A 14,780-nucleotide genomic window follows, 5' to 3' on the forward strand; every position below is an offset into this window, starting at 1 on the left:
AATTTTAGAAGTGTCTTTAGTATTCCTTGCATACCATACTAGGATTTCCTACAGAATTCTTTTTTTTAGAATCCATAATGGAATGCAGACATATAACCATATAGTAAATCTCTAGGCTCATTGATTTGGAATGGAACTGTTAGATTATCTTTATTTAATTCAGTATTCTAGTTTTATGGATGAGAGATTCAAGATATAGAAAGGCCAGATGTGTTACTCAGAGTCAAATAGTGAGTGACCAGCAAAACAGGGCTACATCTGTATGTGTTTGACTTTCAGATGCAGTCCTGCTTCCACCATACAGACCATTTCTCAAAACCAAGTGAATGTAGACTTTTCTTTGAAACCCCAGGCATCAAAACACTTTCTCATGTCTTTTTTTTTTTTTTTTTTGCTAGGTACTTAGACATGTGAAAATATGCTACCAGGAATATTTGTATTTATTGCAAAAACAAAACAAAAAGTCCCAGTAATGTGTAAGTTGACTGAGATAGATAAAAATGTAACAAAATATCACAATCAAATGAAAGTATAGCACTTGAAGTTGTAGTAAATTACATTTAAAATTTTTCTTGTTGACTTTGGGACTCATTACTTATTATTGAGATACTAAATACAGTTTCTGCTATTGCATACAACTCTGTGATCTGAAATGACTCACCTAACTTGTTCTTGAGTTCCTTTCACCTTTGGTAAATCGTGCTTTAAATTCTGCTTTTTAGTAATAGCCGATTGTCATTCACCTTTGAATATCTTGCACTTGGAAGAATGTAGCAAATAAATTGTTAGTTGAATTAAGTTTAATAAATAAAATTTATTCTTTTGCTGAGTTATATAAAATGTTTTAAACTATTCCTTTGATTTCTTTTCTATAATGAACTGTAGTGAACAAATCTTGTCATCAGTGCATATTTGTAATTGTTTTGTGATTTAATTATTTTATAATTTCTTAGTCTTAGCTGCCTAGAGCACTGAAAAAGTTAAATTGTTATCTAGCTATGGAAACGGACCTTTTCATTCAATCTCTAGATTATGTGGTAGGATATTGCATTTGAATTATATGAACCTGTTTCTCCACTTACAAGCTTAACTTGCCATAAGTCTAGCTGTGAAAAATATGTAATACTTTTTCAGATGGAGACATTAGTTTGAGTCAGTACTCTGACATTTATCTAGAAGGTTCTCTTTCTTTTTCTCTTATATATCCTTTCAGGTAGTTTGACTTAGGTAACAGGAAGAAAAAGGATTCATTGATTTGAATGCCTGGCTCGATTCTTGATCACGGTTAGATAGACAACTAAAGATAGATCATCTTCTGAAAACAAAGGTTTTGATAATGTTAGAGGAAAAGGGTCTCAGATAGTTATTAAACTAAAAATGTGTGTACAAAAAAGCAAGGGGAAATGTGTAGATAGCAGTTTAGTAAAGAAAATTCTGAACTTGCATCCAGAGACTATGGATCCTGCCCTGCCCTGCCTTTTGGAGGGCATTTATTGCAGCACTGTATTAGGAGTCAGAGGATTTCATTTTAAAATCCCAGGTCTATTGCTTACTGTTCCAGTGATCCTGGGTAAGTCCCTTACCCTTTGAGCTGAATCAGTAATTTTAAGAGAAGGAGGTTGAACTAGGACATCCCTTAATTTTCCATGGTTGCTCTAGATCTCAGATCTTGTGACTTTGGAAATAGTTTATTCTTCTGTAAAGCTGGAATAATGCTTGACCTTAACTCGTCATTCCCGCATTCCCTAAAGGCGTTAAAGAATTTTAGTGCTAGAATGGAATGTTGAATCTATTCTAATTCAGATGAGGAATTTGAGGTGCCTGTGCTAGCCCACTGTCACACAGCTTTGAAGGCTCTTGGTGGACTTCTTTGGCAGTCTGGTGAAATCTATGAATTACTCAAAAATATTTTTAAGTGCATTAAAATTGAAAGACAGAGGTTTTAAAAATAATTAAAATAGTTTTTATGCATGTGATAATGTTTATAAAAAGCACTTGTCACAGTGTCTGGCACGAAGTAGGAGCCTTCTTTTTTCTCTTTCCCTCTTCCTTACATAAAATAAGCTTAGGACCCCAGTTAAAAACTTTTGTAGTAGTTAAAGGTGATCTTAGGAATATAATTATTATGTGCTTATATGATAGAAAAAAAACTACCAATCATTTATATCTGGTAATACTGAGAGGAAAAATGATTAATTTTTTGGCATCTTATTGCCAAGTTAGATTTGAATAGATTTAATCTATGAAGAATTGTAAACTAGCTATGAAAAGTAAACATCTTTTTTAGCTAGATCTGACAATTTTGGTAGATTTTAAGGAAAATCCTAGTTTAAAGGTGTTTTGAAATAATTTGAATAAAAATACATGAAATTTGAAGCAGACAAATGAAGAATGGCATTTACAACTTATATAGAGTAACTTTTATTAAATTCTGGTCTTGAAAAAAACAATTTATGAAGTGTGAGAAATTATAATTCTGCCTTTTGACCTGAGTGTGACCTTTATGTAGTCAAAAATTTGTACATTCTTTACAATTTTAATTTATTACAAGTAATTTTTAATTTTGGCAAAATGTCCATGTTTAGAATATAGAAATGCTGCCATCTTGTGGAAGACTTTCAACCTACTTGATCATTTATTTATTTTCGTTAGTACAGTATTATGTTTTATAGTTACAGTAAACTTCATGAAGGGTTTTATACTTCTAGTTTATTAACAGTTTGGATAAAAGTATGTTGTCATCTCTCTGTGTACTAGTAAGAAATTACATTGGGGTTATTAGTATTATGCCTAGATCTCTTTGAAAGAATGTATGCTTTTTCCTAATAAGTTAATCAGGTCTTTGTTTTAACAGTGTTGATTTCAAAGAAACAAAGTAAACAGATTTTAACATTTTATTCTTCAGTGTGGTTGCTCTAAATATAGTAGATTGGTTTTGGTTTCAGCATATTAATCTTCTTGACTTCTGGCCCTATTATAACTGTTTTCCAATGTTACTCCAAGTTTACTAATTATCTCATTTGCTAAGTCTAATGGCTTTTTATCAATATGCCTCTTTTAACATCTCCATAGTTTTTGACACTTCTGCCCCTTTTTTCCTTTGGATTTAATGGCACTTTTCTTCTGCTTCTTTTGCCTCTACCATTTTTTTTTCCTCAGCCTTCTTTGTTAGATTATTATTTATGTTCTTCCCTTCTAATTTGTGTTCCTTCCCTGTATCTTCCCCTCCCTCCCTCAGCCATGTGTTTCCCCCTCTTTTCCCCTTACCCTCCTGCCCTGTTATGTCCTGAGCCTTCTCTTCTTTCTAGATAGATAGATAGTTACAGGTATCTATTCTCATGGTAGTCTTGTCAGCACTCGTGAATTAAATTATTTTAGTGCAGATGACACTTAAATCTTTATCTAGCCTTAGTCTTTTGGCTTTTTTGAGTGTCTATCTTAGTGGCATTTTAAAAATCCGCATATTACATCAGAATTCAACTTTGTCATCCCTTGTCTACCTCCCCCTGCTTCAAGCATACTTATTTCTTTTAAGGACACAAGTCTTTAGTTAACCAGGTAGCTTAAGAGAATGCTATATATCTCTTCTAGATTTTAACCAAGCATTTGATAAATTCTCTCATGCTCTTCTTAGAGATTTCAAACTAGTCAAATTACTAGAGTAAAGGAATAGTCATTAATGGTTTGTTCAGTTTTTATCTTCAGGGACTTCCCTAGGAGAGTTTAAAAGTTTTAGTTAATGGTGTGAGTGAAGGCATGAATGGAGTGTTTGTCAAAATTTGCAGATGACAGGGCTGGAAAAGATATCTAACAATGGATGATGAATTAGGATTTGGTATGATCTTAAGATGAAATTTAGTAGAAATAAGTACATTGTTTCAGACTTGAGTTCAAAAAGCAATATAGGAGTCATAACTAGATCTTCTGAAGAATATCTAAGGGTTTCAGTGATTGCAAAGTTGATATTAATATAAAGAAAGCTAATGCAGCCTTAAACTATACTAAAAAAAATACCCAGGACGAGAGAGGTTAATGTACTCTCTTTAGTTATTGGCATGTTATTTTCAGACAGTGAATAACTAAAAAGATGAAGGGCCTTGAGGCCATGTCATGTGAGGATTGTTTAGCCTGGAGAGAAGTGGAAGCAGAAAAGAAAGATCAAGATAGCTATCTTGAAATATTTTAAGGGGATTCTCAGTGGAAAAAGCAGATAGGATTGTTCTTTTTGGGTCCAAAGAATAGAATTAGTTGATATGGATGGAATTTGAAGAAAAGCAAATTTAGACTTGGTAAAAGAAACAACAGATAAACAAAAATAATACTTCCAATCAGAGTTTTCCAAAAGTGGAGGGAGGGGTGTGGTAGTTAAGTGGGTAGGGGGTGTGTGTGTGTGTGTGTGTGTGTAGAAGATTTTTGTTTAGCTCTGGTTTGATTTGGCCTCTAAAATCTTTATTCTAAGGTTCTGTAATGCCATCGAGACGAGAATCTGTCTTAAGCATGGAAGAGGCAGCATACCACAGTGCAGTGGTTCCCATGTAGTGATTTGTGAACTCCTTCAAGGTTCTTCATTAATGGACTAAAGGGTTCACATTAAATACTTTTTAATGGCACCTTAAACATTAATAATTGCTTATGAAAATTATGTGTTGTATATAAAGTTACTCTGGAAGTTCTTTTGTTGTTGAAAGGAGTTAGAATAAAAAACAGCTAAGTCCTTGGGAGTTGAACTGGGAGCTGTTCTTGTGACAATGTGCAAGTTATTTATCAGTGACTCTTAGTTTGTTACTGTAAGTGGCTTTTGTGTTAAACTTACTTTACTGAGTAAATTTGATTCCACTAGCTACAGATTTAATTGCTTCCTACTTTCTCATCCTGGGGAATGTTTAATCTATATGTCTTTCTGTTAATCTTCCAAAGAAGATCTACCTGACATGCTGGAGACTTTCCTTTTTAATATTTTGTTGTGGCTATCTGTAGCTCTTATCTGTCACTCATGATCAATACCAATTTTTTTTCTGGGTCATCCATGTCTTTAATTATATCTTGTATACTGATCTTCTCTTGCATATCTTTATTAGCAAATGATATCTATCCATTTTTTCTATAATTGTGATTCTTTTGAAATGCCAGATCAGATGATTCTCAGTCATATAGCATTATTGGGATAATTCTGGTGCTAGAAATAGTGCTTCTCAGTTGCAAACAGCTTGGGGTAACTGACAACAATTTTGCTATTTTCCAGGGTCAGTGCAGCCTATTTTCCTTTTCAATTCTTGACCTAGATAGGCAGAAATCTTACTTTACTTTTATATATATCAGGTTGTTATGGGCAATGAAAAGCAAATAGGTCACTTGTTTGTTTGAATTGATTGTTTGAAGGCAGATACAGAATTGTTATATCTCATATTTGCAATACATATATATTTATGCATATGTGTACACACACACACACACACACACACACACACACACATATATATGAGGGATTCCTTAGGAAATATTTCATAATCTGACAACTCATCAAGAAATATCTTGATCTTTTTATACCTTTTCCAATGGCTTCAATCTTTTAATATTTATATTTAAGAAATTATATTGAAATAAGTTTTTAAATAACCAGTGTCATTTATACAAACTCAGCTTGTTGATTTAGTTTCTCCTATGTTAAATTTGTACTGCTGAATATATTATATATACTTAATGCTATTCATTGTGGTTTTTCATTACTCATTTTAATCTTGTTTTTGCTATGTAAAATAATTGTTCCTGAACAATTTGTCATATTTTGTTTTCCTCAGTTTAATGAGTGGTGTAAAGAATAATGTTGGAAGAGGAATCAATGTTGCATTGGTGAATGGTATGTATGCTTTAGCTTAGTCCTGTATTCTCAAAGGATGTATGAATGGAGATCTTAGAAGTAAGATGTATCCCTAAATCTAGAGAAAAGGCTGGAAAATGTTGTTCTTTTAAATGAGACTTAAAAAAACATACATTCTAGGATTGAAATTGTTGGCTTTTTCAAAAGCAATCTTCCTTAACATTGTATTTCAGGCACATCACTTTCTCATTAAGAATATTTTGAATATCATTAAGAAGCAGACAATCAATCTCTAACCTTACCTGATTCCTAATGTATAGTCAATGAAAACATGTTGTAGATTTGGGAACTTAAAATATCTGAACATGCTGGGGCGGGGGGGAAGGATGATGTAAGAACAAAGGGTAGATTGTGTGCTTGGAATTGAGAGTAAGAATTTCATTATTTTTCTAGTATTGACCAGGGAGAAAATTGTCTTGACCAGCTCATGCAAATAACTGACCTACTTAGGTCTTATGTCATTTTAGTGGAAAAGAGCATATCAATTTATTAGAGCCTGGTGGTTTTCTATATACCACACCACATTCTGGTTTTAATGTGATATCTCAGGTTGATTCCCCAACTGATCAATTTATATAAATAAGTATTCTCACTATAAATTAATAAATTAGCATTTTGGTTTCTGAGTTATTGAACTTGGTTAGCAGTTATTAAATATACATACATACATGCTTATACATTTGTTCACTCTGGTAAATTGATAAAAGTAGTTATTGAATCCAAAAAGTGAGAACCATTGTAAGCTTTACCAAGTTATACCAATCATGAGTCCATGATAAAATAGATGTTTTATCTGTTTTATTCATTTTATAGCAATAACATACAGCATAGTTATAGTCATAACTCTAAGAATATTAGAACATGGAAATTAAAGCTGCTATGACATCTCAGACAAACAAATTGCTTATATCTACTCTTTTGTAAGCCATAAGATAAAATAAATTCTACTTTGGAATTCTTGGATGAATTCTTTTTTTTGTATGTGAACATTTAGTTGCAATCAAAGCAATTAAAAAAAAAAAACCAAACAAAAACAGTACATAAGAATGGAAGTAAAGATGTAAATGCCTTTCTTATTTTTTTATTTCACCTAAAACAATATAGGCCTGGTAAATGGAGGATAGTGAAAAATCTTGGCTATGTCTGAGGACCATTTAGGGTAGGATGAAAGTCAAGATACAGAAACTTAGTAGTAGAAAAGTAGGATGTAGAACTCTTATCAACATAAAAGAAATCTTTGCAGAAAGTTCTCTGATAAAGGTCTAAAAGAAACAAACATTAAAATAAATGTTTTTATTAAAATAAATACTTATTTTAACAAAAATAAGTATTTATTAAATACTGTGAGATAGGCATTTTGCTAAGAGTTATAGTTACAGATACAAGCAAAAATAAAAGATTTATCCCTAGTCTCATTCATTCTAATGGCAGGGGGAAGGGTGGGGGAGGTGGGAGGGAGGGTGTATAAAACAAAGGGCAAGGGAACAGAAAGAAGGTATATGATTCAGGGAGATGATTTTGAAATCTAGAAAGTCAAGAATAGAGCCAGGAGAAAGTTGAAGATAAGACTTGCCTATATCACTTTAAAAGATAGAGCCTCCAAGAGAAATACCAATGGGAGAAGAAGGAGGTAGGCCTTGAGGAGCAATATTATGGTTAAATAAGCCACTATTAAAGTGATCTGTTCTAGGGTAAGGAGGCCATCTTGAATTATGATGAAAGTTCCATGACAGGCCAATATTAGAGAAGGCTTGGTGCTGAAATCAAGAAAGTTAGGGATGAGGCTGGGAACAGAATGTTCCCTAATATCAATATGAAGGGGGATGGATTCAACTATATAATAAGGTGAGTCCTTGCCCAGTAGATAAATAGTGAAAGGATGAACAGGTAATTCTCAAAAGACAGAAAAACACTCATATAAAGAAACATTCCAGATTATTAATGATAAAGTGATAATGATTAAAGAAGGAAAACAACTCTGAGGCTCTATCTTCTACAATTTAGATTATCAAAGATAGCATAGAGGGAAAATGAAAGTTTTTAGAGCTATCGGAGGACACCTGCCCTATTGGACTGTTAATTTAGGAGCTGTGAATTACTTCATTCATTTTAGAAAACAGTTTGGAGTCCCTAAAAGCCATTAAATGATAAATTGGCCAAACTATTTAGCTAACATGACTATATCTCAATTACTACCAAATCATAGAATTCAATTTTAAAAGACTTAAGAATTCTTCTCAGTAATTTACTTGGACAAGTAGGTGGCAAAGTGAATGAAGTTCCAGTCTTGTAGTCAGGAGAACCTGAGTTCAAATCTGGCTTTAGACACACACAGGATCACACACCCTGATTAAGTTACTTACTGTATTTGCCTCAGTTACTCATCTACAAAATGAATTGGAGAAGAAAAAAGCAAACCACTGTAGTATCTTTGCCAAGAAAGTCCCAAGTGGGGTCGCAAAGAGTCAGACATGACTGAAACAATAAGGAAGTTTGTATTCTACATCTTAACAAATTTGATGGTGTAGCAACATAATGAGAGGTACATTTTCACACCTGTCCAGTTGGATTTATTTTGTTCAATTATTCTTAGAAGGGAAAGTATTTTGGGGGAGGTAGAATGTAATAGTGGTATTAAAAACATCCATTTTTTTTCATTTTTTATTTATAGACAGGATTGTGTTGAAGTTTGGCAGCATGTACATATAGTAGTGAAGGCAAAACAAGGATATCCCAGTGGTTAGCACAATCTTAGGGAGCATGAGGAATTCTTAGAAGGCAGTCTAGGAGAAGAGAACAAGGAAATCCCAGTTCTCCTCTGACCTTATGGATATTATTACTGTTATGTTCTATAGGTTTGAATTAGATTACTAGCACCCAAAGTTTGTCACTGTTAACTTACTACCTTTTAAATAATTTCATATCCATAAATTTAGTCTTTACATATTTTAATCTGAAATAATTATCTCTCTGTAGGAAAAACTGGAGAAGCACTACGAACTGAATACTTTGATATGTGGGGAGGAGGTAAGCAGTAAATGTACTCTTAAATGACTTACTCCTGTATCTAATATTGATACTTCTTGTTAATTTCCTAGAATGAATGAAGTAGTGATTTATTATGCACTGTTTTGTGTAAAGGTACTAAGTACCAGGAACATAAGTAGAAATATAAGATGGGCCCTGTTCTTCAGGAGCTCAGTTTTAATGTATGAATGTAATCATGTAAAGATCATTTTAGCTTCAAGTTAGATGGAAAGATCCAATAGTCCTTAAGGGCAGTGGCTAGGCGAATGGCAATGCATCTTCTTCAGTGACATTTTTGTTTTTTTGTTTTTTAGAACTGTACTTGTTTCTGATGTTGAACCATTTAATTGTGCCAAAGCCTTTAGTGAGAACAATTGGGGACACTTCAGAACTACCAAGAAGTCAGGAGACTGCAGAGGCAGTTGCCAGACTACATCTTTAGAAGAGTTGCTTCTCTGGATGATGTCTGTGGGTGTCAGTCTGGAAGGCAGGGATAGTGATCTGGGGCACCGATTCTGCTGGAACTCTAAGGTTTACTTTAACTATTTGCTTCCCTTTCCTCCCAAAAGCTATTTCTTTTCATTTTAGTTCACGTTATCTCTTTACTCATAGACCAGGAAAAGTATAGGCCATACTATTTGTAGGTATAGGGAATCAGATCATTCATAGAAAATTGAAATAGAATTCAGCAAGCATTTATTAAACATGTACAAGATAATGTGCTGGGAAAACAATGAAAATTTAAAGTATTTGATGTTTTCAAGGAACTTTTAATTCTTTTAGAAAATCTAAACAAACAGATAAGTAAATAAAGGATAAATTGAGAGGCTGGAAGAGGACAAACCAATTAGGAGGATAAGAAAAAAAAATTGCAAGGAATTGGTTATCTGAGCCAAGCCTTGAAGGAAGGTAAAGATTCTAAGAGGTAGAGGGGAGGCAAAGCATGGTTGGGGTAGGACCAGACTGTTAGCCTGTTCAAAGCTAGGAGATGGCATTCTAAGTTCAGGAAATAGTCAATGAGCCAATTTGGCTGATATTAGATTACACAATTTTTTTTTTTTTTTAAACTGCTGGAGCTACTTCTGGATTTTAGAAGCTAAATTAAGTAGTTATATTGTATACCAAAAGCAGTAGGAAGCATTCTTAAGCAGGAAAGTGATGTGGTCAGATTTATGTTTTAGTAAGAATATACTGGCAGTTATGCAGTGGATGGATTAGAGAAAGGAGAAATTGGAAAAAGAAGGCCTGAATATGGGTGATGAATTGGTAAGTGGAAAAAGATAGCATAGATGCAAAAAAGGCCCTTAAATCAATGAGACTCAAGGGCTGATTAGATGAGTAGAAGATTTCTTTAATAAGAGACATATAGATATCTATATGCATGCACACATGTGCGTGGACATACACCCACCCACAGGAGATAGTTATAGGGGGCTAGAGATCCAATTTTGGAAATTGAGTGAGCTACCTAAATTCAGATCTCATCTGACATTGGCTTTGTGTAACCCCTATACAAGTCACTTAATTTTTTAGTGTTGCAAACTGCTCTCTGAGACTCTTAAGTTGACAGATAGGTGCAGATCTCAGCTCTGTATTGCCAGTTTCTTCACCAGTAATTCCTTTGGCTCTCTTCCTGTAATCCCTATATACAAATAGATAAACTTCAATATCACTTCAATAAGATTTACAAATTTTTATGCATTCTTATTTTGTCTTCACAAGAATCTTGTGAAGTAGGTATAAGGCTACTTGATTTTTTTTTTTAGTCCTAATGTTACTATTTTTTGTTGTTGTCACTGTTTTTTTAAACCCAGATGTCTGATATCATTGGTATAGGGAGCTCCTGGCAAATTAATTTTCTGTAGTAATGCAGGAACAAATTTTCTGTTGCTTAATAGTCTTAGAGAGCTGTCACTTGGAATGAATGACATGCTCAGTGTCACAAAACTAGAACTTGGCCGAGGTGGGGCAAGAATGAGCTACTTGAATTTTGGTTAAGAACTTTTATATTTTATAGCTTTTGATAACAGTTGATATCACCCTAAACTTAATAAGAAGCTATGAATTATTTATTTGGATAATATGATGTGTAAAATATGAAATAACTAAGGAAACAAAGGTTTAAAGTTTTGAAAAAAATTGATCTACTGAGCAGTGCTTTTTAATTGCATAATAAATTGGAACCATGCCTCCTTTAGCTTGGCACAGAACCCCCAATACAGAGCAAGACAGATTTTTATGCATTAAAACAATGAATAGGATATAAAACAGGATGCAAAATTAGGTAATCTAATTTCTATTTGAAGGAAATATTAGGCCTTTCTGAATTGAGAGCGGGGAGAATAAGTGAGTTTCGAGAGTAGGGAGTGCTGGGAGAGGGAGAGAGAGAGTGAGCAGGTGAACTTTTCTTAATGTGAAACAGGATGCCACTCAATTGCCACCATCAGCAGGTAGTAGAATTTACAGGAAAATGAAACTTAGGTCTCAAAATGAAATCAATTTTATAAGATAGTCATTTTGGTTTACAAATTCCCACAGTTCTCTAACTAATAACATTAGGAATATTTAGATATGCAACTACCTACCATCAATGTTCTTCAAGCTAAAGGTTAAGTGATTATATATTAACGTGTAATGTTCGGGTTAGTAACATAACCAGTGACCCTGGTATTGTCTATACTTTTTTCTTTAACTGGATCTATGAGGTTAGCAGTTCCCCATGAAGAACTTCTACTAAAGCAAATTAGCACCTTGGCTAGGAGAGAGGTTAAGTGATTTGCTCGGTGGTTTGAGGCTTCCAACCAGGACTTCAGCTCAGTTCTTCATGTCTAACTAGCTCTCTTTGTCTGCTACCCCAACATTGTTTCTCCAAGAAAGAGACATGATTATCCTTGTGCTTTCTTTAGACTATTTATATTGGCTTGCCTTTCCATACCAAAATTAGGTTAAATTGTTGCTTTTTAAAACATATTGTCACTTAGGAGTAGTTGCAGTGTACTGCAATTTTTAAAGCGTCAATAATTGGTGACTATATTTTTATGTGGTCCATGAATAATAAATGCTGCAATTGTAAAGTTTACTCCATTAGAGCAAACCTGGTGAAGGCTAGTGGTTCCACTATAAGAATCTGTTTAAGTGGAAGTGCTGAAATTGCTGATAGGAGGAAGGAGCTTGTTATATGTCAAAATGTGATCAAAATGACCACATGCCATTGTAAAATTTATGATGATAGTCATTCTTTTCTGCTTTTCCTGAAAATAATTGGTGCCACCAGTTTGTAGCTGCCTCTAGTGATCTACTCTTTAATTTAAATTGCTTCTTGTTCATGATTTTGTCAATTTGGAGGACCCATGGGAATATTGTATGTTTAAAGAATACTGTATCTAATAGATTTGGGAGCCCCCTGTTTTTCTTGTACTTCTTTGAGGCTGTCAAACCAATATTTACCCTTTGGAACCTTTTTTGGCCTTGAGTGGATTCCTTCTCTCAACTGGACAGGATAACTGTGATCTAATAATTTAATTAAGAAACATTAAACAACTACTTTTATGTCTTAATCACATTAAATACAAAGACAGAAAATAGAGTCCTTACCTTTAGGGAGCTAACTTTCAAGTTTTTTTAAAGTCCTGAAACCATTCTGAAACTGGGGTTATAAATGATCTCTAATCTGCTTTCCTAGCAGATAGGTATCATTAGGGCCATTGAACTACCCACCTAGATAGATATTCAGTAATATTTGGGTTGCTTTAAGAAAATTATTAGTAAATCTAGTTATTTAAAATGCTTATGGGACTATACTAATATTTTAATGATTTAATACAATGATCTGTACACTAATAGGATGTACCAAGAAATCCTTAATTTTTGCAGGGTTTAATTGCTCAGGTATATATAATTATTTTTGTTTTCTTTAGATGTGGCACCATTTATTGAATTCCTCAAGTCTATTCAAGATGGAACCATAGTTTTAATGGGAACATATGATGATGGAGCAACCAAGTATGTATAGAGGGTTTTTTTTTTTTTAATATTAAGACCTTTGTAAATGAATATGTTTATATTAAAATATTCTTATTAGGGTTCATTTTTATTTTGCTAATTCAAGAGTTTAAAATATACAGTTGGAGTGATTGTCAGAAGAAAAATTCTACATGTTTAATGGCTAAATATTTCTGTACAACATCTATATTGTCAAAACTTAGAGATTTCTCCTCCCTTTCCCCAGTTACTGATCAGAGATAATATTACACACATTGTGGTAGAAGTATAGATCAGTTATTCAGTTGATTACATTTGTTAAGCACTCTTTATGGACTAGGTATTATGCTCAAGACTGGATCAAACTCTGTATATTTATATAAAATTTTTGCTTTTTTAGTTTTATACATTTTATTTTGTTGGCATTAAAGTATAGAATGTTTTAATTTTGCTAATATAATTAAAACAATGATATTAGACTTAAAATATTTTCTTAAGAAAATCAAATTCAGTATGAGATCAGTATTATCCACATATATTAGAGTATTATCAACTTGTTTTGTGTTTTCAGCATATCTGCTGTTTTAATATATTTAGTGGATATGTAGTGATTAAAAGGGACATTTTGACCATGGAACTGTTAATCTCCTCCTCCCACGTTAGTGTGAGTAGATAAAGAAAATTTTAAATTGATGAACTTGTTTTTTCTTTGATGTTCTAACTTGTCTATAGAGCTAAGTAAAGTCTATAGTACTTTGTAGTGGCAGGTGTGTAATTGAGGAACTTTTAAATTTGCTCATCAATTACCTACCAATTGTTCAATAAACCAGAAGCTCTGCTTACTTTTACTAACAGACTAGATGCTTCCTTTAACAAATTTAGGAAAATTTCTCAGATCTTAAACTGAGATCTTCCTCCTTTTGCAAATATATGTATAAGAAACTTGAATTTGAGCCTGTTGCTTTCACTTGTATAATGCTTTCAGGTCATAAATAATAATGAGAGTCGGCTTAGATTTTTCTTCTTTAGTAACAGCTTTTGGTGCATCTCTGTAACAGACTAAAAACTAAACTTTATTTGAGCTTATTTTAATATTGGTTTCAGCCATTTTGAAGCCAATAATTACTTTAAAAATGCTTTTCTACCAAATTTTTTTTTTTTTTTTAATATCAGAACCATTTAATTAGAAGAAGCTTTGAAGCCAATCACCAAGTGACTGGAAGTGGGAAGCTTACTGTCTCATGAGAAAACTTACTCCATTGTTGGAAGAAAAATTTCATTGAAATATATTTATTAAATTAATCTAAAATGTGTTTTTTGTAACTTCTCCCCACTATTCTGGTTTTGCTCTTTGGAGTGACACAATAAGTTTATTCTATTTTCATGATGTCTTTTCAAATAAGTAAAGCATATTATAGAACACATAATAAATAACTTTCTCTCTCCCACTCACCCCCCAAAATTGATGAACTTTCCTTTGATTTCGAATTCTTGGTCATGACAAAAAGAGCTGATACAAATATTTTGGTACAGATTGGTCCTTATCCTTTTTATTTGGTCCCTTTTAGATATAGACATAGTAATAGTATTTCTGGATCAAAAGATATGCACAGATTTATAGCCTTTTGGGGCATAGTTCCAAATTGTTTTCTGGGATGGTTGAACCAGTTCACTACTCCACCAGCAATTCATTAATGTATCTCATTTTTCCCTCATCCCTTCTAGCATTTATCATTTCCCTCCATCCCATTTTCTTCTGTTTCTTCTCTCAATCTTTTGATACTGTTCCTCCTAAAAAAATCTATTTTGCTTCTAACTGTTGCCTCCCTTAATCTGCCTCCTCTCTCCCTTCTATCCCTGTTGAGTAAGATTTCTATACTCATCTGAGTGTATA

General features: G+C 33.1%; 1 protein-coding gene across 3 annotated transcripts in view; it reads left to right on the top strand.

The window, feature by feature from the left end:
• The window catches only part of FAM3C (FAM3 metabolism regulating signaling molecule C), a 56,489-nt gene that overhangs the window by 34,231 nt on the left and 7,478 nt on the right, over nucleotides 1-14,780 (top strand). For all 3 annotated transcript variants that reach the window (XM_074268141.1, XM_074268140.1, XM_074268142.1), the window contains exons 6-8: nucleotides 5,799-5,857; nucleotides 8,855-8,905; nucleotides 12,823-12,907. In XM_074268141.1, coding sequence (XP_074124242.1) covers nucleotides 5,799-5,857; nucleotides 8,855-8,905; nucleotides 12,823-12,907 — 195 coding nt within the window. The remainder of the gene's footprint in view (nucleotides 1-5,798; nucleotides 5,858-8,854; nucleotides 8,906-12,822; nucleotides 12,908-14,780) is intronic.

This window comes from Sminthopsis crassicaudata, chromosome 5 (genome assembly GCF_048593235.1).
Source record: "Sminthopsis crassicaudata isolate SCR6 chromosome 5, ASM4859323v1, whole genome shotgun sequence".
NCBI classification, from domain to species: domain Eukaryota; kingdom Metazoa; phylum Chordata; class Mammalia; order Dasyuromorphia; family Dasyuridae; genus Sminthopsis; species Sminthopsis crassicaudata.